General features: G+C 53.9%; 1 protein-coding gene across 1 annotated transcript; it reads left to right on the top strand.

The window, feature by feature from the left end:
- Positions 1 to 1,025: 1,025 nt before the first annotated feature.
- Positions 1,026 to 21,008, top strand: CHST13 (carbohydrate sulfotransferase 13). Its single transcript, XM_005547901.4, has 3 exons — positions 1,026 to 1,380; positions 13,053 to 13,135; positions 19,449 to 21,008. The coding sequence occupies exons 1-3, from the start codon at positions 1,284 to 1,286 to the stop codon at positions 20,292 to 20,294; spliced, it is 1,026 nt and encodes a 341-aa protein (XP_005547958.3). The 5' UTR covers positions 1,026 to 1,283; the 3' UTR covers positions 20,295 to 21,008.
- Positions 21,009 to 26,658: the final 5,650 nt, after the last annotated feature.

Raw genomic sequence — 26,658 nt, 5'->3', positions numbered from 1 at the left:
TCAAAAGCAGTTTAACAACTGGAGCTTAGAGTGTGGAATAATAGACACTGGAGACTTGAAAGGGTAGGAGAGTGAGTGGGGTGGGAGGGATAAGGAATTATTTAGTGGGTACAATGGACATTATTTAGGTGATGGTTACACAGAAAACCCAGACCTCACCACTGTATAATATATTCATGTAACAAAACTGCACTTGTGTCCCTTACATTTATACAAAAAAAACTCCAAAAAACCTGGAGTTTAACGCAGTACCCTATCCCATGCACTCACACTGCTAAATGTTGTCTCCAACACACTCATTCGCACACACAGTGCCAGCTGCACCCTCCGGTTCCCTGCTAGCCTGACTTCCGGGCAGCAAGACCCTACGGTTAGGCGTGGGCTCCCACTCAGGGCTAGCTGAATGTGTGTGTCTTTCAAAGGCTGGACTTTACTCTCACCTCCCCCCCTCCACCCCCCAACACACACACACACACACACACACACACACACACACACACACACACACACACACACAGTCCCTGGCAAGTCCTCGGTGCTCACATGGTGCTCAGAGAAGTTGTGGGTGACACGCTGAGGCGCAACAAACTCCATTCCCCGGGGGATGTAAGCTGAGACACTCCCTCTCTGTCCAGAGGCTAGCGCCATCTGCACGAGCTAGATTCAGGCAGGACCTGGAAACCCCAGAGAAAAGCAAGGGTACAGGGAAAGCAAGCCTTGGGTCGGGGAAGGAGGGACACTGTTAGGCCTCCTACTGAGGGCAGGGGTCCCAGAGAACCATGGACAGGGCAACGCTCTACTAGGCTCCTTGGTTCATCTCGGATCAGCCCTTGGGCCCCTGGCATCTAAGGCAGCAAAATGGCAAGGGGACACCGCCCGGGGTGGGGCACGCCAACGCGACAATACCTCTTGGCCTTGGGTGGATAACGGCACCTCGGGGCAAACACTAGGGGCGGAGCCTAGGGGCGAGGGGCTTCCCCAATCAGTCTCCGCCCTCGAGCCCTGGACTTCGGCCCCATTCTATCAGGTGAGGGTGCAGGCACGAAAAGAAGACTGGGCACGAAAAGAAGACTGGGCCTGCCGCCCCACTCTGTCCCGTCTACTCAGTCCCCAGCGACTCGCAGGGGCTCGTGGGGCTGCGGTCCAGTTGCCGTGCTCCCCTGCCCTGCGCGGCGCCGCGCGTCTTGGTAGGCGCTGCGCTGCCGGGGCGGGGTCCTGGGCCAGGGCACCTCCGCCCCCAGCCGGACCCAGCGGACTGTCCTCCGCCGCGCGCCCGGCACAGCATGGGGAGGCGCTGCTGGCGGCAGCGCGTGCTGGCTGCCGCCTGTCTAGGCGCCGCGCTCCTGCTCCTGTGCGCCGCGCCCCGCACCCTGAGTCCGGGTGAGTGCTCGCCGGCCCAGCCGCGCAACCGCAAGCAAACGCTCCCACCGCGGCCTGACCCCTCGACAGCGGCGGGGACACCTGCCATCTCCTTCCTGGCTGGGGCTAGGAGTGGCGGGCAGGGTGGCTGGTGGGGCACAGAAAGGCCCTAGACGCCCCCACGAGCAAAGGCTCTTGCTCCTTCTCCGGAGTTATCTACTCCCAGAGCGGTGACTATTTGGGTCCCACAGCCGGTGCCTGGAGACCGGGGTCAGTTGTGGGGAGTAGAGGGCATTTGGCCAATCCAGGAAGGCCGTCTCCCTTACCTTCGCCCCCTTCCCCTGGGCAGCCGGGAGCCCCTGGACGTGAGCGCTGCTCGGCCCATGAGCATAGGAGGGGAAGCTTGGGCCACTCGGTCGGGTCCCTCGGTTGTCCTACTGTGCAGTGGGTGCCACTCCCTGCTCCACCCTGAAATCCACACCGGGTAAGGTTTGGGACTCCTGTGCACCCACCTCGTGGTCTGGCTGGGGAAACTGAGGCAACTAGTCATGACTGCAGAGCTGAGTGCCCTGGGCTCCACCGGTGCTGAGTCTGTGCTCTGAGTCTCTCCTCAGCTCATGTGAAGCCTCCCATCAACGCATTTCACACAAATCGAAGCAGGCCAGAGAGGTAGGGAGACGGGTGTGGTGGCAACATGCTGGCTACACAATCTCCTTGGGGCTGGAGGGGCCCAGCCAGCACCCCGGCCTCCTGACCTCAGGGCTGTTTGCCTTTCCTTGTATGTGGTATGTGTGCCAGGTGGGACGTCTCAGTCTGCCTCCCCACCCCCAGTGTGGGCTCTGAGAATCCTGGGCCCCACCCTTGGAACCTGGCAGACACAGTCCCAGGGAGTAAGTAACTAGGTCCAGGGTGGGCTGGGATGTTGGGCAGTGGGGGTGGGAGTGGCCCAAGACTTGAGGATATCAGGACTTGGGGAGGCCTCTGCCCACACCCCCTGCCCCTCACACTGCCCCCTGCCCCTTGTGTGCCCAGAACACAGCAGGTCAAACCTGGATGCCTCCCCAAGCCCATGGGATAGGGCTGGGGTCTCTCCTTCCAACACCCCCACCACCCCTTCTGTGAGCTGGCTAGCGGTGTAGAGCAGACAGTCTCCTGGCAGTCTGGGGTGTGGACTCAGTGTCTGTGGCTGCCACAGCCTCTGTCCACCCAGTCATTCAGTGACAGATGTTTACCCAGTACTAAGACAGGGCAGGGCTTGGTGGCTACTGGCCCCTCAGGGCTCAGTGTGGGATGTTAGAGGACACCTGAGTGCCTGGGTCCTGGGGAGTGTCTGCAAAGGAGCATACATCTTTGAGTGACCGCATGGAGTGTCTGTGTCCCCATGTCTCTGTGGGATATCTCTCTCCAGTCACCTACTCTACCCGGGTTTGAGGGATGAGAAACAAGCCAAGGTACTAGTCACCTTCTGGGCTTTGTTCCTTCCGACCTCCCTCCCTCTCCTGCAGAGCCTGGGAAGAGACAGCAGGTGTTAGGAGGGCGGCTCCAAACCTCCCTTCCTAGCCTCTGTGCAGGCTGGGCTCTGCACCTGGCCTGTCCTACCCTTGGCCATGACCTTCTCACCCAGCGTCTCAGAATCTCTCTCTGTTTCTGCCAGGCTCTCTTGTACCTCTCCCATGGCCTGTTTCCAGCCATCATGCTTTGTGAGTGACCCTGGGCGAGCAAGAGTTAACCAGACCAACCTATCCAGCCTCTCCCACTGGCTTTTCTCCCTCCCAAGCCCTGAGCTGAAGTTTTGGCTGAGACCATGCTTGGGGGCCTGCAGGTGGCATGCAGGGAGGGCACTCAGCTGGGAAAGGTCTTTTCCTGCCAGGGTAGTCCTGCTGGAGGGGCATCTCCTGCCCTTGGCCTCTGGAAATGGCCTCACGAGGGCCTGCAGTGTCTCTGCAGCCATGCCTGAGTTGGAAGGGATGTGGTCTGTGCCCTGTGAGGGCTTCTGGCCTGGGAATGAGGGCTCCAGAACCCAGGAGGAATTTCAGCCCCTTCTCCCTAAAGGTCAGGCCCAGCACCATCCCCTCCTTCTCCAGAGCAAGAGGTGCTGTCATAAGTTGGGCAAGGGGCCACTGAAGGGCTACTGGCTCAGGCCTGGGGATCTTGCTGCCCCAGGGAGCTCAGAGACATTCTAGTAGGGGGAGGTGTGCGGCAGCCCCTCCACACCCACAGCCTCAGCCTCAGGGCTCCACCACCAGCACTGGCCTCATGCCTAGGGTCCCAGGGAGGAGGAGATTCCAGAAAGGTGGGGCAGCTGCCCAGAGCACCACTGCCCTCATCACCCCACCCTCACCCCCAGTGCCCAGCGGCAGCGCCCAGCGGCAGACCCCTGGGTCTCCTGCGGCCCCTTGGCTCCCTCTGTGTTCTTGCCTGGGCATGGTGGCCATGCTTCCCGTGGCTGGCACACCACGGACCACAGACCACAGACCTGTTGGTTGCCTGCTCATGCCAAGCATATGTCTAGGTGCTGAGAGACAGTGGGGAACAAAGCTTAGAAATCCCCCTGCCTCGAGGAGCTTACATTTTTAATAGGAAAATCCAAGATCTCAGCTCTATGTCTTCTGCCTCTGAGACACTGGAGAGAGCAGTGTTGGCACTAGCCCCCTTCCCCCATTCCACTCCCACGGCCGCAGGGCTGAGCATCTGTCCCAGTGTTTGGAGTCACAGGTGTTCCTCTTGGAGCCAGGCGGGCCTCTGCATCCCATCCCAGCCCCTGCTCACCCCTAGGCAGGCAAGGAAGCTAAGACCGTGGGCCACCCGATGGCACACAGTGGTAGCCTCGCTGAGGACAAACCCAACCCCATTCAGACTCCCTGCAGCTGGGAGGGAGTGGGTCTGTGCCTGTGACTGAAAAGGCCAGGTGCCTCTGCCTCGGACAGGCATAGATCTTGGGGTTCAGATCATACCTCCAGCTGTAGTTTAGCTTTTCTCTGCCATAGCCTCACTCTCAGCTGCACAGTTCAGCAACTCCAACCCAAAGCCAGAGAGGGCTCCTTTGCCACTGATTCCAGCCAAAGTCCCAAGGAGGCGTCCATTGGCCCAGTCTGGGTCTCAAGTGCCCATCTCAGAGCCAGTCAGGTGGCAGGAAGGGCTGGGAGGCTGTGACTGGACAGGCCTAGGCCACATGCCTATCCTAGCAGGTGGCGGAGGCGGAGGGGAGCCTATCGGAATCACATGAGCTGAAGGCCTGGCAGGCTTCCTCCTCTGGTGGGTGGGCAGAAGGAGTGGGAGAGGCTGCTGGGGCCAAATTGGTAGATGCTCTCCGTGCTGCTGTCCATCTTCAGGTACTGCTGGAGTGTCCCAAGTTCAGAGGACGTCCAGAGAGTACCGTGAGAAGAGGCAAGCTGGCAGCTGGGCAGCTCTGCAGAACAGGAACTGGTAATCCTGTTTTGCAGAGGGGAAAAGATCAAGAGAAAGGAAGTTGCTTGCTCAAGTCAGGAAGTACGGGGCCAGGATTTAAATCCCAGCTGAAACCCCAAATCCTTTTTCTTTCCATTCTATAGGGCAGGGGCACTTGTGTTGGGCTTTGAAAGCTGCATAGGAGTTTAACAGGTAGGAAAATGAGGAGAGGAAACTGGAAGCAGAAGGAATGGCACAGAGAAAAGCATGGAGGAGTGAAATGGCCTGGGGTGTGAAGGGATGTGCTGTGGGTGGGGCTCTGGGTCCTCGAGAGAGAATGGTGGGATGGGAGGCAGGAAGATACTCTAAGTTGGGGCTCAGTCATGAATAGCCTTGAATGGGATGCTAGGGTCTGGGGTGTTCTTCCTATGGCTGTCAGAGGGCATCAGTCTTTAAATAAATAGTCACTGGCACTGGGCAAGGCACAGGGGTTACAGAAAAGCAAAAACTCTCCTTCCCTGTAGAACTGACCTTCCAGAGGGGTCAACCTGCACAGAAATCAAAATATTTCAGCAATAAAGACTGCTGTGGCTGGAGCCGAGTGGTGAACTGGGAAGGGTGGTGGTGTACTGGTGGGCCTGGGCGGGAACCAGGGTTTGCTGTAAGTAGTGGGAAGCCCCATGGGTTTAGAGATCACCCAGGTGGGGCGAGGAGAAATAGGAGACAGGTGAAGTGTCTCTTTCCAGTCTTAGTAATTGTCCCAGGGAGAGCCCTGGGGCCTACCCGGGGCTGGCTGGGGGCAGGGAAGGTGGAAGTGGGGATCCGGAGGGTTCTGGAGGCACAGCTGACGGCACTGTGCCCACGGAGGATCTGGGCAGACTGGGGTTCCATTCCAGATGGTCTGTGGAGTTCCGCAAATGGAGTATGAACTAAATACACATGGAGGGATCTCTAGTTCTCTCCCCCTAAACAACAGAATTGCTTCTTATAATACGCGAAGGGCTTGTCCATGTCCCTCCCTTGGGCCTGATCCCCAGAAGGAATGTCCCTAACTCTGAGACATGCAGGTCACCCCAGAAGGCCCCTGGGGCAAGGAATGGGGCAGGGCAGAGGCCCTTGGAGGCCATGTGGGAGCCCATGCCTGCTGGTGGGAGATTGCTGGGGCCTGGCTGCCCTGCTTGTCTGCTCTTGCAACACTGTGACCTGCTGGAACTTATTAACCAGAAGCCAAGTGTCATCATCTCTGCTTGCTGGACTGGGAAGTCTCCAAACAGCATTCCCCTACATGATGGCTGTGCCCTCACCCTGCACAGGGCGTGAGCCCTGCTTTGGCTGAGGTGGGCGTGTGGAGGGTGGTGGGCACGCCGAGGATGATGGTCGTGCTTCTGTTGTAGGTTTCCAGTGTGGTGTTTCGCCCGGTATCTTGATTGGCAGAGGAGGCCTTGCAACATGATGTGTGCAGGTGTCCTTTGTGCATCAATCATGTGGCCTCGAGCAGCTCTCTCTGCTCTCCCTCCCTGGGCTGGTATTTCGTCGTGGGTCAGTGAAGTGGGGCCCACTGGCCTACGGGTGCCGTGAGGGGTGACAGGTGTCAAGGTCAGGATGAGGGGGCACCCAGAGGCAGGACAGCATGGATGTTAAGGGTGCAGACGCTGGCACCGGTGGCCTGGGGTCAAATTCTATTTCTGGCATAGCAAGGAAGCTGTGAGGCCTCGGGCAAATTTCTTTGCCTCAGTTTCCCCCCATCAAGTGGGATAATGATGGTTTCTACATGACAGGGATAAGTATGTCAGTGTGCACTAAGCACCTGGCACTGTGCACTAAGCACCTGCACCCCCCACCACGCTCTGTCTCCTTCTGTCTCTTCCTCCTCTTTCTCCCAGCCTCAGGCCCTGTCGTCCATCACTGTTTCCCTGTCTCTGTTACTGTTTTTGGCCCTCCTCCCATCCCTCCTCCCCTCCCAGCGTCCTCTCCCCCTTCTCTCCCCTGTCTCCCTAACCTCCTGCTGGTTTTGTTTCCTTTTTCTAAGCAGTCACCGCGTGGCTTTCCCTGTGCCGCTCTGGGATTGGCCCTCCTGGGCTACACTGCCTGGCTCTCCCTCTCCTGTCTGCTCCACTGTCCCCTTGGCAGGGGGTGGCAGGGAACCTGGGACCTAGGGCCCAGTGGAGGGGCTGGGGTACAGAGGACACAGGCAAGGGGGTTTGGGATGATGGGGTGGAGGAGGTGGATGCCCCATTGTGGCCCTGTTTGGGGCCAGTCCCCAGCTGGCCAAGTCAGGGTTGGACCCAGGGATCCACAAGATACCCCCCTTCTGACCTCCTGTGCCCATCTGTCCCTCCATGGCAGCCTGCCTGTCTGCAGGGCCCAGGCTCCTCGGGGCAGGGTGGGGCTGGGTGGAGGTGGCCCAGCCCTGTAATCACTGGCCGCAGCTATTCTGGGCCTCTCTCTGGTGCCTGCTCCCTTTTCCTTTCTACCCACTGGCCCCTGGGGTCTGTTATGGTACCCACTTTCCTGCAGGCTGTGGTTTGGCCAGGAAATGAGAGGTCTTATGCAAGGGCTGGCGTTTCCAGAAGACTGGGAGCCTCCAAGTAGCAGGACCCTGGGGCGGAGACAGGCCTGGGTCTGCTTGTTAGTCACTGTGACTGCCCCTCCACCCCCTGCCCACAGAACACAGACTGCTGAACACCAGTTCTTCCTCAGTCCCCAGCCACAGTCCCCAGGAAAGGGACACGTCTCATCTGCAACATGGCGAGAAGGTCCGGCCTCCTCTCGTGGGGTGCCTGGCTCTGTCCTGCCTGGTGTGGCACCAGCGGAGCTCCCCATGGCTGCTGCTAGACTCAGGCCAGACCCAGCCTGGGTCTCCCCGCACCTGCATGACCAGCCAGCATTGCTGCCCTCTCCTGTCAGCTCCTTTTCTGATGACGGTGTCGTTCCTGGGATATGTCCAGCAGTTTAGATCCCTGACTGTCTGGAGACGCAAGGTCAAATGCTGGGCTGGTCAGTGGCCTGGAGACACAGGCAGTCCTGAACCTCCGAGGGCCTCAGCCTCCTCTGCATGCCCTGGTCACTGGAGTCTGGCCCTTGTTCTTGGGCCTTACAGGATATGGCCTGGGGCGCAAAGGGGGCCTGAGGCAGGCAGGGGGCGGCAGGACCCTGGACAGTGGGCTTCAGGTACACGCAGCAGGGTTCTGGACGATGGGATTTAGGTACATGCAGCAGGGTTCTGGAGGCCAGTGCAAGGCCCGTCCAGCTGCCAACTGTTCCTTCCATGAACCTCTGTTTATTCAGCACAGACCATGTTCTGCCTGCTGGGCACTGCACTGGCGCAGCCGGTTCAAAGCACGCTCCCAGACCAGCAGCCGCAGCCTCACCTGGAGCTGCTGGAAATGCAGATTCTTGGGCCCCGCTCCACAACCTGCTGGACCAGAAACTCCAGAGGTGGGGCCAGGGACTCTTGAGTTTATTGGGCCTCACACAAGCTGAAGTTTGGGAACCACTGCTCTAGGTCAGTTTGCCAACAGACCAGTTTCTCAGATTTCCCAAGTTTACTGGTGTGCCAGAAGTTTGTCTCAAGTGAATAGATTCTTCTTAGTGACATTTATAGACTCTTCATTTGGTTGAAGGCCAAGGATCACAGAAGCATTTATTCTTCTTTTCTCACATGTTCCTGAATTCTTGAACATATTCTTCTTATGAATATTCAATGTTTTTATGAACTCTTATGGACATATTAAGACAGCCATTTCATATAAATGGAATCGTGTCTTAGGTGACCTTTTATGTCTGGCTTCTTTCACTTAACATAACGTTTACAAGGTTCAGCCACACGGAAGCATGAGTCAGTCCTTCATTCCTTTTATGGTCAATTAATAGCCCATGTTAAGGATATACCGCGTTTTCATTATCCATTCATCAGCTGATGGATTTGGGTGGTTTCCATTTTGGGGCTATCATGAATAACACCAATGGGAACATTTGTGTATAAGTTTTTGTGTGAACAAGTTTTCAGTTCTAGGAACATACTTAGGAGAGGAATTGCTGGGTTGTATGGTAATTCTAAGCTTAGCTTTTTAAGAAACTGCCAAACTGATTTCCCTCATGGATGCACCACTTTACATCCCCACCAGCAATATATGAGGGCTCCAATTTCTCCACATCCTTGTTATTTACTGTCTTTTAAAATAACCATCCTCATGGTGTTGATTTCTATTTCACTAATGGCTAGTGATGTTGCGCACCTTTTCATGTGCTTATTGCCATATGTATATCTTTGGAGAAATGTCTGTTCAGATTCTTTGCCCATTTAAAAAATTGGGCTGTCTTTTATTGTTCCATTGTAAGAGTTCTCCATATGTTACGGGTACTAGTTCCTTATCAGAGAGATTATTTGCAAATATTTTCTTCCAACTGTGGATTGTCATTTCACCTTCTTGATAGTGTGCTTTGAAGCACAAATGTTTTTAATATTGATATAGTCTAATTTATCTGTTTTTTAAAATTTTGTTTCTTTGTGCTTTTGGCATCGTATCTAATAAATCATCACCTAATCCAAGGTCATGGAGATTTATGTCAGTGTTTTCACTTAAGAGTTTCATAGTTTTAACTTCAGTGTTTAGCACTATGATCCATTTTGAGTTAGTTTTTCTTTGTGGTATGAAGGGGTACAACTTCATTCTTTTGCATGCAAATATCCAGCTGTCTCAGCACCACTTATTGTAGACTGTCCTTTCCCTATTGCATTGTCTTGGCACCCTCATCAAAAATCAACTGACCATAAATGTAAGGGTTTGTTTCTAAACTTTCAATGCTATTTCATTCATCTATATGTCTCTCCTAGCCAGCACCACACAGTCTTGATTATTGTAGCCATATAGTAAAGTTGTGGTATCAGGAAATGTGAATCCTCTAACTTTGTTCTTTTTCAAGATTGTTTTGGATATTCTGAATCCCTTCAATTTCCACATGAATTTAAAGATCAGCTGTCAATTTTGGCAAAAAAGGCAGCTGGGATTTTGACAGGAATTGCAAAGAATCTGTAAATGACTTTGGGGAGTATTGCCATCTTTACAACATTAAGTATTCCAATCCACGAACCTGAAATGTCTTTCCATTCATTTGGGTCTTTAATTTCTTTCAGTGGTGTCTCATAGTTTTCAGTGTACAGGTCTTATACTTCCTTTGTTATCAACTTCTTCTTTATTACTTTATTATTTTTGATATTGTTTGATTATTCATTGCTAGTATATAGAAATGTAATTGACTTTTGTATATTAATATTGTATCCTGTAACCTTGCTGAACCCATTCATTAGCTCTTATGGTTTGTGAATTCTTTAGGGTTTTCTATATATATAGGGTTATGTCATCTATGAATAGACATAGTTTTACTTCTTACTTTCCAACCTGAATGCCTTTCATTTATTTTCCCTGACCAATTACCCTGGATAAAACCTCCCGTACAATTAATAGAAGTGGCAAAAGCAGGCACTCTTTCCTTGCTCTTGATCTTAGGGAGAAAGCTGCCAGTCTTTCACTATTATCTGAGGGTTTTTCTTTGATGCCCTTTACCAGTTTGGCAAAGTTTCCTTCTATTCTTAAGCTGTTCAGTGTGTTTTGTGATGAAGAAGGGTATTGGATTTTGTCCAATGCTTTTTCTGCATTTCTTGATAAGCGTGTGGGCTTTTTTCTTGATTCTATTAATATAATGTATTACATTGATTGATTTGTGTATATTTAGCCAATCTTGTATTCCTGGGATCCATTCTTAGTTGGTCATGGAAAATAAACTTTTTCACAGGATGTTATTTTTGGTTTGCCTGTATTTCTTGAGAACTTTGCACTTATATTCATAAAGGGCATGGTTCTGTAGTTCCCTTTTCTTGTGATGTCTTTGTGTGGTTTAGGCATCTAGATAATACTGGCCTCATGTAATGAGTTAGGAAGTGTTCTCTCCTCTTCTGTTTTTTGGAAGAGTTTATGAAAGGTTGGTGTTAATTCTGTAAACATTTAGTAAAATTTACCAGTGAAACCCTCTGATCCTGGGCTTTTGTTTGTGGGATTTTTTTTTATTAGTAATTCAACATCTTGACTTGTGGGTCTGCTGAGATTTTATATTTCTTCTTGAGTCAATTTCAGGAATTTCTGTCTTTCTAGGAATTTGTCTATTTCTTACATGTTTTCTCATTTGTTAGGCTACATGTGTTCATGGTTCTCTTGTAATCCTTTCTTGTTTCTTTAAAGTCAGTAGTAATATCCCCTCTTTCTTTCCTGTTTTTAGTAATTTGAGTCTTTTCTATTTTCTCCTTGGTCAGTCTAGCAAAAGCCTCGCCAGTTTTTGAGATCTTTTCAAAGATCACCTTACACCTTATTAGTTTATTAATATGCATCATCATCATATTCATGAAAATGGGATCCAGAAGCATATGATCATATATATTGGCTATATTACTGAGAACATATTAATATTAATTGACTATGCTTAAAAAGATATTCCTTAAAAAGATTTTGAGTAACGGAATACACTTATAGGTAAACAGATTTTTACTTACAATAGTTCTAGGAAAACTGAGGATTGCAGCAAGGAGACAGATAGACAGAGAGCATCCCTGTCCCCAGCCAGGAGACAGACAGACAGCATCCCTGTCCCCAGCCAGGAGACAGACAGCATCCCTGTCCCCAGCCAGGAGACAGACAGACAGCATCCCTGTCCCCAGCTGGGAGACAGACAGACAGACAGCATCCCTGTCCCCAGCCAGGAGACAGACAGCATCCCTGTCCCCAGCCAGTAGACAGAGAGAGAGCATCCCTGTCCCCAGCCAGGAGACAGACAGACAGACAGCATCCCTGTCCTCAGCTGGGAGACAGACAGACAGACAGCATCCCTGTCCCCAGCCAGGAGACAGACAGACAGCATCCCTGTCCCCAGCCAGGAGACAGACAGCATCCCTGTCCCCAGCCAGGAGACAGAGAGAGAGCATCCCTGTCCTCAGCTGGGAGACAGACAGAGAGACAGCATCCCTGTCCTCAGCTGGGAGACAGACAGAGAGACAGCATCCCTGTCCTCAGCTGGGAGACAGACAGAGAGACAGCATCCCTGTCCTCAGCTGGGAGACAGACAGACAGACAGCATCCCTGTCCCCAGCCAGGAGACAGACAGACAGACAGCATCCCTGTCCCCAGCCAGGAGACAGACAGACAGACAGCATCCCTGTCCTCAGCTGGGAGACAGACAGACAGACAGCATCCCTGTCCCCAGCCAGGAGACAGACAGACAGCATCCCTGTCCCCAGCCAGGAGACAGACAGCATCCCTGTCCCCAGCCAGTAGACAGAGAGAGAGCATCCCTGTCCTCAGCTGGGAGACAGACAGACAGACAGCATCCCTGTCCCCAGCCAGGAGACAGACAGACAGACAGCATCCCTGTCCCCAGCCAGGAGACAGACAGACAGACAGCATCCCTGTCCTCAGCTGGGAGACAGACAGACAGACAGCATCCCTGTCCCCAGCCAGGAGACAGGCAGACAGACAGCATCCCTGTCCTCGGCCGGGAGACAGGCAGACAGACAGCATCACTTTCCTCAGTCGGGAGACAGACAGACAGACAGCATCACTTTCCTCAGTCGGGAGACAGACAGACAGACAGCATCCCTGTCCTCGGCCGGGAGACAGACAGACAGACAGCATCACTTTCCTCAGTCGGGAGACAGACAGATGTCATCCCTCTCCTTATCTGGAGATGACTGAACCTCCTTCCATGCGAAGCAGCATATTCCCTGATGGGGAAGCACTGCTGCCACAGGCATCCACAGTGGGTCACCCAGCCTAGCAAGGTGGCACTGAGAGGCTGCAGCCTACTGTGCCATCTCCACTGTTGCCCAAACCTTTCTGTCTGCCCATACACAGGATCTGGGGGTGCTGGGCAGCCAGCCAGCCTGGTGAGCCCCACAGGGGTGGGGCATGAGGCCAGGGCAGATGGCAGTGGGTGAGGTTGAGTGATCTGGACTTTCCTAGAGGGTTGGTGGGCTGGGTATCACCTTCCCACTTGTCCCCTCTTGCTTGGTACCCTCCAACTTTGGAGGGTAGGACATGGGAGCAGGAATGACACAAGACACTACCCTGGTGTAATTCTGCCCCGTTAGTACCCCCTGCCGTTCCCCATTCCACCGTGCCCCTAGGAGGTAGGCAAGACCCGGGAAGGAAATTGAGTGCCAGAGGTGGGTCAAATCTGCCTAGATGGGTTGGCCAGCCCCCCAGTTCCATGCAAGTCCCTCTGATGTGGTGGCTACACCTCTCTCCTTATGCCCACAGTATTTGGAAACAGAGCCCTGGGCTCCAGCTGGCTTGGTGGGGAGAGGAGAAGCCCCCTGCAGAAGCTCTATGACCTGGACCAGGTAGGTGGACAGACCCCCAACCCAGGCATGCCCCCCTCCATCCCAGCCAGGAGCCTGACAGCAACAGTGCAGACCTGTTGGCATGAGACTGGACCCCACACTGGGGCATGGAAGGGCGTCCTCCCCAAACCCAGGCTTTGTCAGAGAGCATTGACAAGGGCAAATCTTGGGGGTAAGATGAGAGACCTGGGGTCTCTACCTACCTATCTTCCCATCCATCAACAGTCTGAGGCCAGGCACAGTTCTTTGTGTTGCAGATAAAAAAGAGTCAAAACAGACCCTGTACCTGCCCTCAGGAAGTTCACAGTCTAGTGGGAGACCAAATCTCAGTGCATGCTGCAGTGGGGAGGTGTGCAGGGACCCCCAGCCCCGGTGTGATTCTCAAGCAGATGGACCAGGCGGTTCGCTGGCCCACACACCCAACTTCAGCTGGGGGCCTGCAGGGACCATGCACAATCCCAAACACACACATACAACTGTACCCCACCACCAAGAACCCCAGACTCTGGTTGTCTCTCTCTCTCTCTCTCACACACACACACACACACACACACACACACGCAGAAGTACTTATTCAGACAGCATGTATTGAGCACCCACTGCATGCAGACTGTGTTCAGGATGCTGAGATCCAGCAGCAAGCAGGTCAGCCAGGTCCCTCCCCTAGTGGAGCCACCAGTTCAGCAGGGAAAGATGTCATCCGATCACCACCCACACTAATACTTAACTAATTCTGCTCTAAAGGGGAGTACGAGGTGCAACAAGAGCTCTCCTGAGAGGGTCCTAGTTTAGAAGCGGGAGAGGAACTCCTCTCCAAGGAAGCGACACTGGAGCTGAGACTGAAGAGCAAGAGTCAACAGGCAGACAGGAGGGGCCGAGCACCACAGGCAGAGGGAATAGCTGTGCCAAAGGTCTGGCGGGGAGTGGAGGACAGGAGAGGGAGCACTAGGGGAGCCTGGAGAAGTGGGGGCAGCACGCAGGCCCTGCATGTGTGCAAGGATAGCAGGGAGTCATGGAGGTGATTTTCTTTTTCCCCCGGAGACAGAGTCTTGCTCTGTCTCCTAGGCTGGAGTGCAGCAATCTGCAAGCTCACTGCAAGCTCCGCCTCCCGGGTTTGAGCCATTCTCCTGCCTCAGCCTCCCGAGTAGCTGGGACTACAGGTGCCCGCCACCGTGCCCGGCTAATTTTTTGTATTTTTTGGTAGAGACAGGGTTTCACCGTGTTAGCCAGGATGGTCTCGATTTCCTGACTTCGTGATCCGCCCGCCTCGGCCTCCCAAAGTGCTGGGATTACAGGCGTGAGCCACCGCGCCGGCTGAGCCATGAAAGGTTTTAAGCCAGGAAGGACAGCATCAGATTTTCACTTTTGGGGTATCCCTTGGACTGCTGTGTAGAGAAAGATCAGGGTGGTGTTGGGTATGTGGTGCTCACCAGATCCTGAGGGCTGAGCCGAAGGGGCTTGTGGAGCTCATCTGGCCCAAGCCTACGAGCAGGTAGGGAGGCCTTCCTTCACAGAGAGAGTGACTGACTGGCCCTGGGCCACACAGCAGGCTGACGGTAGGACAGGCACTCAGTAGGGCACTGGGTTCCACTAGCTCTGGCGGCTTCTGAGGGGCAGATGGCCCTACACGGCCTGAGGACCCTGTGACCATTGGGTGTCAAGTCCCTGGAGGCTTAGCACCTTGCGGCTGGAGAAAGAAAGTAATAAAAACCATCTGGCCAACAAGTGCTGATCTCGTGCCAGGCCCTTTAGTTCTGTGGACTCATTACGGCAACCCATAAGGTGGGGCCGTTATTGCCCCTGTTTACAGACAAGGAAACAGGCATGGGGAGGAGTGAGGACGGGAGCTGTAGGTGCAGCCCTGGACAGTGGACACAGGTCCAGCTTTAGAGTCCCAAGGGGCCTGAGTTGGAGCCCTGGCTTCCCCAGTGAGCGCTGTGTGACCTCAGGCAACTCATTTCCCCTTAGCCTCAGTTTCGTCTTCTGTAAAATGGGTATTCATGGACCTATGAGCAACAGCAGTGGCAGCCCAAGCTGCTTCCAGCCATGAGGACAGTTAGTGCTCACTCTTGAGCTGCTCGGAGACCGGCAGCCCACGGTTCAGCAGCAGCCAGCGCGCACCATCGTCCTCTGGATGTTGACTTCTGTTACAGAGCTGGCCTCCTGGCTGTAAGAGACTGCCAGGGCTGCAGACACCTCACAGGAGGGCATCCCAGGCAGAAAATGAGTGGTAGGGTAAGGGTTTCCCCTGACTTTTCACCCTAAGGGAGTCTTTCTTGGGAGCCATCTGGCTAACTTCCCCTGATATCACCTCAGGCAGAGCCAGGCCACATCCCCCCGGAACCCCCGGACCCAGTGCTTCAGCAACAGCACACGAAGCTGAAGATCCGGCTCCCCGAGGCTGGGCTCATGCCCTGACACAGCCGGGGTCTGCTGGCAAGGAAGGAGGAAGACTGACAGGTGGCCGGATGGCCAACATTCCCTGCCACAAGTAATGTGTTGGGTCATCTAAAAGCTGAAAGCAGACCTTGACTGTGGGCCCCGGGAGGAAAGCCTCTCCTGGCACCAGGTGGAGCTAGGCTTCTGAGGTCAGCCCTGACAGTGGAAACAGGGTCTCCCAGGTGTCCCCAGACCCCCACAGCATGGCTGGACCTGGCAGCCCTCCCATGGTGAGGGTGGCTAAGTGATTGTCTTATTTCACTTAGCATGATGTCCTCAGGGTTCACCATTTCTCAAAATGGTGAGATTTGTTAAATGTAAGCACATGACATGGCATTTGACACTACAGAAGGTTAGGTACAGTGAAGAGTAGGTCTCCTTGTCCAGCACCTGTCCCCTCAGAGGCCACCAGGTTCCTGGGTGTCCTTCCAGACATGCTCTAGGTGTGTAAGTAGTGTACACTGGTTTGCCGTGTGCTTATGGTAACTTCTTCAGAATCTCACCTACAGGCACGTCTGTCCTATGTCTGTCTGCCTCTTTTCATTTTGAAAAATTCAAACGTATGCAAGAAGTAGGGTTCAGGGAAGCGCTGCCTTCCCACCTGGGATGATTGTGAAGCCAGTCCCAGGCTTGTGGATTCTGTGACTAAGTCTGAACAGATCTCTAAAAGAATAAGTCTCCCCCACCCACCCTTTGTGAAACGGTTTATATTTCCCTTTTTCAACATCAGTGTGAAGCCCTGTTCTGCCCTTTGGTTTTCTCACTTAGTGTATTTTAGACGTCTGTGGGATAGTTTTAAAGGCATCAGGAGCACAGTGTGCACATGTGTGCAGGAGTGTACACGGACACACACACACACCACAAACACACCACACACACTGCACACACACCACACACATACGCACCCCACACCACACACACCCCACATACCCCACACCATACACACACCACACACACTGCACACACACCACAGACATCACACACACACCACACATACACACCACACACACTGCACACATACCACACACACACCCCACACGACACACACCACCCCACACAACACAAACCTAACCACACACACCACACACACACTCCACACCACACACAGCACACACACACCCCACAGCACATAACACCACACACACCACACACCCCCCACATCATACACATGGCACACACCACAGACACCACGCACCACACACATACACCACACATACCACACACATACCACACACACACCACACACACAACCTCCCACACTACACACACACCACACACACCCAACCACACACACTCCACACCACACAGCACACACACGCCACACACCACGGACACCACACACCACAAACACACATACCACACACACACCACACACATCACACACACACCCCCAACCACACACACCACACACACTCCACACCACACAGCACACACATGCCACACACCATGGACACACCACAGACACCACACACCACAAACACACATACCACACACACCCCACACACATCACACACAAACACCCACACCACAGACACACCACACACACACGCCACACCACACACACACGCCACACCACACACACACACATACCCCAAACCACCCATGCACCCCCACACCCCCTACACACCACACACACACCACACATACCACACAAGCACACTACACACACACCACAAACGCCACACATTCCCACAAACCACAGACACACCACCCACACGACACACACTACACACACACACCACATACGCCACACACAACTCACATTACACACACACCCCATACACACACCACACACACACACTACACACACCAGATACAACTCACAACACACACACACCATGCACCACAGGTGTGCACCACACACACCACATACACACACACACCACCTACCAAAAGTGTGCACCACATGCACGCACCACATGCATACCAACACACACCACACACAAACACAAACACACCACACAAACACACCGCACACACTCCATACACATACAACACAAACCACACACATACAACACACACACCACACACACGCACCATACATGCACCACACACACCACACACACACACCATACATGCACCACACACACCACACACACACACACACACAAATGCCACACACGCATGCCACACACACAACATATGCACACCACACATGCACTCCACACATGCACACCACACACCAGAGACATCATGCACCACAGGCACACACCACACGCGTGTACCACACACGCACACCACAGACGCGCATTCCCACCCCACTGGCATCAGACCCTCCCAAGCAGGCCCTGGCTCTGGTGTTCCCCCAAAGGCTGCTTTGGCCTCCTCTGAAACGGAAACACCCTGAAGGCTTTTTTCTTAACTGAGAACTTACATACCATACAACTCACTCTTTCAAACCCTACAATTGGTTTTCAGCATTTTTACAAGGTTTTGTAATTATCACCGTTATCTAATTTTCAAACATTGTGATCACCCTCAAAAGCAGCCCAGTGTCTATCAGCAGCCCAGTGTCTATCAGCAGCCCAGTGTCTATCAGCAGTCCTCTACAGTTCACTCAGGTTCTAGTTTCGTTCTCTCTGGATGTGACTGCTCTAGGGACCTCACTAAGTGGGACTGTTCGGCACTGGTCCTTTTGTGATTGTCCTATTCGCTTGGCATAACATCCTCCAGGTCAGCCCATGTGGCGGCATGTGTCAGCACCGCATTCCTTTTCATGGCTGAGTCATATTCCATTGCATGGATGGCTGCATACATTTGCCTACTCAGCACTGCACACTTGGGTTTCTGGCTAATGTGAATACTGCTGCTATGAACTTCATGTACGAGTTTTTGCACGACGTATGTTTTTAGTTCCCTTGAGAATATGCCTAGGACCAGAATTGCTGAGTCACATGTTTACTGGTTTTGAGGAACTGCCAAACTGCTTTCCACAGCAACGGCACCCCTTTACACTCCCACCAGCAATGCGTGAAAGCTCCACTTTCTCCACATCCTCAGCAATTCATTATTGTCTTTTTAATTATATCCTGAAGGCTCTTAATGTAATTTTAAGAAGTTAAAACACTTTCTTTTATGAACTCTTACACAAAAAATCATAGGCAGGGGTGTTAATCTTGGAGGTAAGAATCCCGGGTGGGGCAGGAGGGATCTGAAGAAAGGGGAGCTGGAAGCATAGAAGCGCGCTGGCCTGGGTCTCTGCATGGCTCAGGCTGCGAGGGGCTGCGGACCTAATTCGGAGAGCGAGGAGGCTGCTGGCCCGCAGCAGGTGCTAGGTTAAAGCCAGTCGGTGTTCCTTTTCATAGGAGGGACAGGCTCAGAAGGGGCAGGCTTCCTGCCCCAGCTCTGAGATAAGAATTTGCTGGGGGAATAAAAGGAGTGAAGGTGCAAAGGAGAGTGCTGACTGGTAAGTACAGAATCAGCCCATTTGTTATTGAGACAAAGCAGCCCGACAGCCCACAAGCGGCTGCAGTTTTCAGTTGGGTGTGGAATTATAAACAGCGCTGCTTCTTACACAGTATCCTGCTTTTAGTAAACAGCGACGAGTCCATGTGTGCCCGTACTCACACGGAGCGCACTCTGATGCCACAATTCCTTATCACTCCTCCTCTGAGTGCCCCACAGCATACATACCCAGCGCGTCCTTCTCCCAGCCTCAGCAAGGTCAGAATCTGTTTCTCCCAAATCCGGGCCCAGGACAGATGCCCGGGCCCTAAACCACACAGTGATCAGTGGCAGCCCTGGGGTTCAAATTTGGGTGCCCGGCCCAGCTCCTGCTCCCAATTCTCGGGCGCATCCCGCCGGTGCAAAGCCAGAGTCAGGGAGCCCGCGCTGCCCTGACGCGTCCCCCTGTCTCGTCCCCTGTCGCCCGCAGGACCCGCGCTCTACCCTGGCGGAGGTGCACCGGCAGCGGCGCGACCTGCTGAGCAGCGCCTGTAGCCGCCACACACGCCGGCAGCGCCTGCTGCAGCCAGAGGACCTGCGGCACGTGCTGGTGGACGACGCGCATGGCCTGCTCTACTGCTACGTGCCCAAGGTGGCGTGCACCAACTGGAAGCGCGTGCTGCTGGCGCTGAGCGGACAAACCCGCGGCGACCCGCGCGCCATCCCCGCGCACGAGGCGCACGCGCCCGGCCGCCTGCCCTCGCTGGCAGACTTCAGCCCCGCTGAGATCAACCGGCGCCTACGTGCCTACTTGGCCTTTCTGTTCGTGCGAGAGCCCTTCGAGCGCTTGGCGTCCGCCTACCGCAACAAGCTCGCGCGCCCCTACAGCGCTGCCTTCCAGAGGCGCTACGGCACACGTATCGTTCAGCGCCTGCGGCCACACGCGCTCCCGGACGCCCGGGCCCGCGGCCACGACGTGCGCTTCGCAGAGTTCCTGGCTTATCTGCTGGACCCGCGCACGCGGCGCGACGAGCCCTTCAACGAGCACTGGGAGCGTGCGCACGCGCTCTGCCACCCTTGCCGCCTCCGCTACGACATCGTGGGCAAGTTCGAGACGCTGGCGGAGGACGCGGCCTTCGTGCTGGGCCTGGCGGGCGCACCCGGCCTGAGCTTCCCCGGACCACCGCGGCCCCGGGGAGCCGCCGCCTCCCGCGACCTGGCAGTGCGCCTCTTCCGGGACATCAGCCCCTTCTACCAACGGCGCCTCTTCGACCTCTACAAAATGGACTTCCTGCTCTTCAACTACTCCACCCCTTCCTACCTGCGGCTGCACTAGCGGTCCTGGAGGGCCTGTGGCCACACGGGGCAAGTGCCTTTCCGACAGGAACCCCGGGGAATGCAGGTGCTGCTGGCCCCAGGACCCCTCTTCAAGAGCCACTGCGTGCACTCACCTGGCCGCTGGCCCAGCGGGCGCAGGGCACACTTGGCCGGGCTTGGGGGCAGCCCATCTCCCGTGGCCCTGTATGCGTGTGCCTGCTTCGGCCTGTCGCTTGAGGCCTGCTTCCTTCACTTGCTCCAGCTGACAGGTACCTCTCCAGGCCCCGTAGATGGGCAAGGACTTGGTAACCAGGGTTTTAGGCTTTTAAAGGCCATTTTGGGGGGTCAGCCCTGCCCCTGAACCTGTTCATGGTGCATCAGAACAGAATGCTGACACCAGTGTCCGTGTGGCCCGAGCCTGTGCCTTCCCCACCTGGCCCACCCTGGCAAGGACAGGTGTGGCCAAGGACGAAAGCCCTCCCTTGGCTGGCCTCACGATGGGGCCATCCCGGGAGCCAGCTGGGAGCTGCCTTCCACTGCCATCGGGCCTCCTCTGCTCTCCCATGCGGCTGGCCCTGCCCAGGCACCGCCTTCGGTCTCAGTCTGGCAAGACGCTGGGTCTTCAGGCTCCATGCCAACAGAGCCCCTGGTGCAATGCAGTCACAGGTTTTATGGGACTTTGGTGAGCTGGGCAGTCATGGTTTTGAAATAAATGTATTTTGTTACTTTCTGATTTGTTGGAGTTTCTCTGCTTCATTGGACCGTTTTCTCTGGGAGCCTGCAGCTGTCTGATCTCGAACCACTCCGTCTCCAAGCCTTTGTTTCCCTGTTGCCAAGTGGCATAAGAAGATCAGATGAGAGTGCCCACAGACCCTGGGTACCTCCCAGTGGTGATAGGAGTGAGGGGCTACATGGGGTGTAAGGTGAAGAGGGTGCACTGTGTAGGGGGTGCTAAATTCTGGCACTGACAACTTGGAGAACATCTACTCTTTCACCCTGACCTGGGCCAAAGACTGAAGCCCACACCAGCTCAGCCAGGCCTTGGGCCTTGTGCTGCCTCCCACCTTTGTGCGTGTGTGACTGTGAGTGTGCATGAGTGTGTGCGTATATGAGTGTGAGAGTGTGCATGTGTACATGAGTGTGTGAGTGTTGTGTGTGTGTGAATGTGTGAGTGTGGGTGTGTCTTGGGCCATTTGTCTCTGAGCTCCCCCAGGGCTGTGTCCAGAGGCCCTGCCAGCAGGAATGGGGTGGCCAACTCCAGTGGACCTGGGAAGGGGCTGCTGCTGCCACTGGTTTCCCCATGAGGCCTCCCCTGGCCTGGGCCCTTCCCCCACAGGAGGGACACACAAAGCCCAAGGCCTTGCACCATTTCCAGGGCTCCCTGGGTGCTATGGTTTGAATATTTGTCCCCTCCAAAACTCATGTTGAAATTTAATCCACAATGTGGCAGTCTTGAGAGGTGACCCAACCCTTAAGAGGCAATTGGGTCATGAGAGTTCTGCCCTCACGGATCAATTATTCCATAGGTAGATTAATGGATTGATGGTTTAATGGATTGATGAGTTGATGGATTAATGAGTCACCATGGGAGTGGGACCAGAAGCTTTATAAGAAGAGTAAATGAGACCCGTGGTAGTGTACTCAGCCCCCTCGCCACATGATGCTCTGCACCACCTCCGGACTCTCCAGAGCCCCCGTCAGCAAGAAGGCCCTCACCAGATGCAGTCCTTAATACTGGGACTTTTCAGCCTCCATAACTGTAAGAAGTAAATTTCTTTTCTTTATAAATTACCCAGTTTCAGGAGCTCTGTTATAAGCAACAGAAAAGGGACTAAGATACTGGGCCAGAGCCCTACTGTTTAGCGACAGGCTGAGGAGGGAAGGGTGGAGCCTTGGCCACACTGGGGCCACTGTCTTTGTGAGGGGCTCCCTGGCCCTCACATGCTCCCTTAGAGGCCACACACGCTGTTTTCTAGGCCACTGTGTGCAGTTGTTGCACACCCATTTCGATGACACATGCCTTTGTTTCCAGCTCACTCAGCTCCCACACAGCCCCCCGATGGGACCTGTTTGCTGAAACTGACACCAATCCGAATGTCTCATTCCCAGGTATCTCACAATTAGATGTGCCCTACCTCCTGCTGTCATGCCATCAGCGTCTGGACATGCTGGCACTTGTCACATTCACAGTCCCTTGTATGGGCAGCCACTCCACTGCTCCCCCACTGATGTCCCCATGTGCAGACACTGCAGGCACCCAGTGTCACACAGGTGCCATATCCACCATATGCAGCCCTGCACCCTCTGCTGTGTGTGCAGGGCCACAGCCCAGGCCCTTGAGGACTGAGGGAGTTGGGGCAGCTCTGGAGGCTGTTCTTGGGGAACTCCACCTGCTCTGGCCTGTTTCCTCTCTGGCTGGTGCCAGAACATCTGTGTCCTCACAGATCACAGGATGACCACCCTGTGGGGTCCCAGCTGGATCACTAGAGGATCCAAGAAAGACAGAGTCACATGTGCAGAGCTGGACAACACAGGGGGGTGCCCAGGTGGTTCTCCATCTGGCACCTCCTTCAGGCAAGTGATTGTCAAAACCATAGTCCAGTGCCCACAGAGGGCTGATGGCACAAACCCAAGGTCACGCAACATTTTAACTTCCTTGACATTGTCTTTTACTTCCCAGGTTTTCAGTCTCTTCAAGTTGGACAGTGCTGGTGGGACACTTCCCAGGATGGGATGCCATTGCTGGTTTGGGTTACAGACTTCTTTAAAATAAGTGTAAGTGTTCTTTTGCTTTTTTTCTGGCTTTCATCGTCAGGAAAATGTTAACCAAAAAATTTTCTGCAGTTATGGGGTAGGGTTTGTTTGTTTGTTTTTTCCAGTTTTATTCTGTGTCTTTATCATCCAGGCAGCTTCCTGAGAGGGATGTTTCCAATGCTTCAAATTTAAAATAAATCCCTGGTTTCTCACAAACAGTGAGATTTCATGCATTATTGTTTTAGAAGCACAGCTGAATGCATCTGTGGGCTTCAGCAATGAGTACAACAGCAGCAGGGTGAAGGCAAGGCCCAGGGCTGCTGGGTGCAGCTCCAAATGTGTCACCAGCACACTCCAAGGGGTCAGTGGGCCCAGATCTCAGGATGCCGCCTTTCCCCATCATGCTGCGGCTCCTGCATGAGGAAAAAGGTGTGGCTGTCTGGGACAAAGGCTTGATGACAGTCGTTTAAGGTGTTTTCTGTTATCTAGAGGAAGGGGGCTCAGGGCCGGTGGGACAGATGCTCCATTGGGCCACTTGGAGCCCAGGACCCTTCTCTTCTGTTGCTCCCCAGTCTCTAGGGCCTGGCCCTTTTCCATGAGAGTGAGCCATTCACTTTTCAAGTATCCCAGTGTCGAAAGGAAAAGAAGGGCACCCAAGTTTGCTTTAAAGACACAAATTGGACGGTCCATTCCATTTCCAGTGCAATGCCATTGGCCTGAACCTACCTCACTGCCATTCTCAGTGGCAAGGGAGTCTGGGAAGTGACAGCCAGTTTTAGATTGGGTGCGTTAATGGGCTCCCTGGCATCTGCAACCCTCCCACAGGCTCCCTCTGACCACCAGGCCTCTTGGCCTGAGCACAGGAAGGTTGGGTGTGCAGGAGTTAGTGCCCCCTGGGAGCAGTCCTCACCCACATCTGATGGAAGTCAGGGGATAAATGCTTCAGATTTTATCCCTGCATGAAGGACACTGAGACACAATCTGCATGGTGCCCAAGATTTCCCCGCAGGGACTGGGTAGCAAATGCCCTCAGTGGCTGGTGTGGACTGAATTATGTTCTCCCGAGTCTTATGTGGAAGCCCTCACCCACAATGTGATGCTATTTGGCAATGGAGCCTTTGGGAGGTGAACAGATTGAGATGAGGTCATGAGGGTGGGGTCTCCATGGTGGGATTACTAATCCCACCTCAAAAGAAGAGCCACTGGAGAGTCCTCTCTGTCTCCCTCCCTGCCTCTCCCTCTCACACAGGGAGAAGGCAGCCATCTACAAGCCTGGAAGAGAGCCCCTATCAGGGAACCAAGGCATTCAGTACTTTCACCTTGGACGTCCAGCCTTCCTTGGAACTGGGAGAAAATAAACATTGTTTAACTACCCCCAGCCTATGGTGTTTGCTACGATGGTCCCAGCAGACTAAGCTGTGGTTGCCAGCTGAAGAGCACATTCCTTGTCCGGTTCGGTCCCTTCCCTGTCTCCTCCCTACTTCTCTATGAGCTAACTGGGATTGTCCCTCACATAAACTACTCACACTCCATCCTTGCTTCCAGAGCTGGTTCTACAGGACTCAGGCAAAGAGGGAATCAACCATAATTCCACGACGACGTGCTGATTTGTTCCACTGGTCTTAAATGCTAGGTTAGTTTGGATTCTTTTCTGTGGCAATGCCGACGTGTTGTTGCATACCCTCCTCCTGCATGGGTGTGAGTGTGACTGCAGGTTAAACTGCTAGGAGAGTGTCCACACCCCCCAATGCACCTCCACCGTGCCTTTTCCTTTCCACCTGTGGATCTGTGTTTGACTGTAACTGCTCACAGCCTAAGGGCACATGGGGACCCAGATGGCCTCACTGAGAGGCAGGGCACAGGGCCTGTGTTGCTATCTGGGCCGCTGCATGAGCATTTCTAAAGTTTATGGAGTAGCTGTGCTTAGAGAGTATTGCTGCACCATCCCTCTCCTGTTAAACATTTCAGCTGTCGCCGGCTCCTCGGCAAGGGCTTCCATGTGGTGCAGCTTCCTGGGGGCTCATTTTCTTCTTTGTAGGAATAACATGCACATAAACCTAAACTTGGTGCACAAGGCAGGGGCTGCAAACACATCCTGGCTGCCCTCAGATTCTTCCTTTAAACGCCCAGGAGAGGAGGCATGAATTAAAGACCATGTATGTTTTTATAATTGACTCTGGATTCAGGTAATGAGTTACCAACCTTTTCTACAAACCACCAACAGCTTTGCTATCACGAGTGGAAGAGCAGGCAGCCAGCACCTCCGCCTGCTCCAGCCCCAAAAACTCTGGACCCTGCATGTAGTGTAGATGTGGACCAGAGGGAACCTGGAGAGGCTGGGAACTATCTGGAAAATGGTCTGGCACGAGCTGGTAAAGGAGGCGCTCAGGAGCCCTCTGACCAACCAACCAGCAAATCCTATCCTGGGTGGGGGAGGGGAGAGAGTACACCCCAGGGGACGGGGACAGGAACACCTAGAGCAGCAGCACCCACAGTACCACAAAGTGGAAACAACCCAGACATCTACCCAAAAGAGAATGGACACATCATGGAATGAGAAACAGTGGAAAATGAAGGAACTACAGCGGTAGCATCATCATCCCATGACTCTTAGCAACTTGCTGTGGAGGGGAAAAGTTGCACGGAGTTTGAGACCATCTTACATAACTGAAAAAAGCAAACAATGTGTTATTTCAAGGAGTGCAGTGGCGTGATCTCAGCTCACTGCAAACTCCACCCCTTGGGTTCAAACCATTCTCTTGCCTCAGCCTCCGGAGTAGCTGGGATCACAGGTGTGCGCCACCATGCCCAGCTAATTTTTGTATTTTTAGTAGAGACGGGGTTTCACCATGTTGCCCAGGCTGGTCTCGAACTCCTGGGCTCAAGTGATCCACTTGCCCTCAGCCTCCCAAAGTGTTGGGATTATAGGCGTGAGCCACCACGTCTGGCCAAGATATAACGTTTTTAAAGCAGGGAGAAAGATGTGGTGACCTGATGGGCAGGGAAGGAGGAACTCAGTAGCGGGGGGAAGTGGGGGAAGGAGCACCCAGCAGGGGTAAGGGTGGGTCTCTTTCCCTGGTTATGCTGCATGGTAGACATGCGTTGCTGTATTTTGCTGATATCAAACAGCGCATACATTACACCTCAAGAGACAACCTCCTCAAGGCTTATACAGTCCAAATGAAGATCAACCTGGCTCCCATCCCCACAGGAGGGCACCCTAGAGGTCTCTGCTTCCTGCAGGTCTGCGGGTGCTGCTGGAAGCTGTACTCCACCCCCAGGCAAATGCTGTGAGTCCCCTGCATGAACCTGAGGCCCCACCTGGAGAAGGAGCCTGGAGTCTTGGCTGGGGCGGCACAGTGCGGCCTGGTTGCCCTTCCCCGAACACCACAGATGTGACTCCAGGGTCTGCTTCTTGCAGGTTAGGAACCCATTCCTGTCCTGCCCCCAGGGCCTGGGAAGCCAACCCCCTTCAATCTTTTCATCATAAGGGTCCTCACTCCATCTCCTTTCTGAGACAATAAAGCCACTTGCCCACCCCACTTAGTGGGGTCCCCCACCCCACTCCCTCTCCAGGGAGAGGGCTGCAATTAGTGTCCTGATTTTATTTACCCTCCCAAGGACTCCAA

This window comes from Macaca fascicularis, chromosome 2 (genome assembly GCF_037993035.2).
Source record: "Macaca fascicularis isolate 582-1 chromosome 2, T2T-MFA8v1.1".
Taxonomy (NCBI): Eukaryota; Metazoa; Chordata; class Mammalia; order Primates; family Cercopithecidae; genus Macaca; species Macaca fascicularis.
The sequence above is the reverse complement of the archived record's forward strand: the minus strand, read 5'-3'. Positions and strand labels throughout refer to the sequence as shown.

Coding starts and splice junctions, on each gene's coding strand:
- CHST13 (XM_005547901.4), top strand. CDS start 1,284: ATGGGGAGGCGCTGCTGGCGGCAGCGCGTGCTGGCTGCCGCCTGTCTA. Junction 1,381..13,052: donor GCCCCGCACCCTGAGTCCGG/GTGAGTGCTCGC, acceptor TTATGCCCACAG/TATTTGGAAACAGAGCCCTG. Junction 13,136..19,448: donor AGCTCTATGACCTGGACCAG/GTAGGTGGACAG, acceptor TGTCGCCCGCAG/GACCCGCGCTCTACCCTGGC.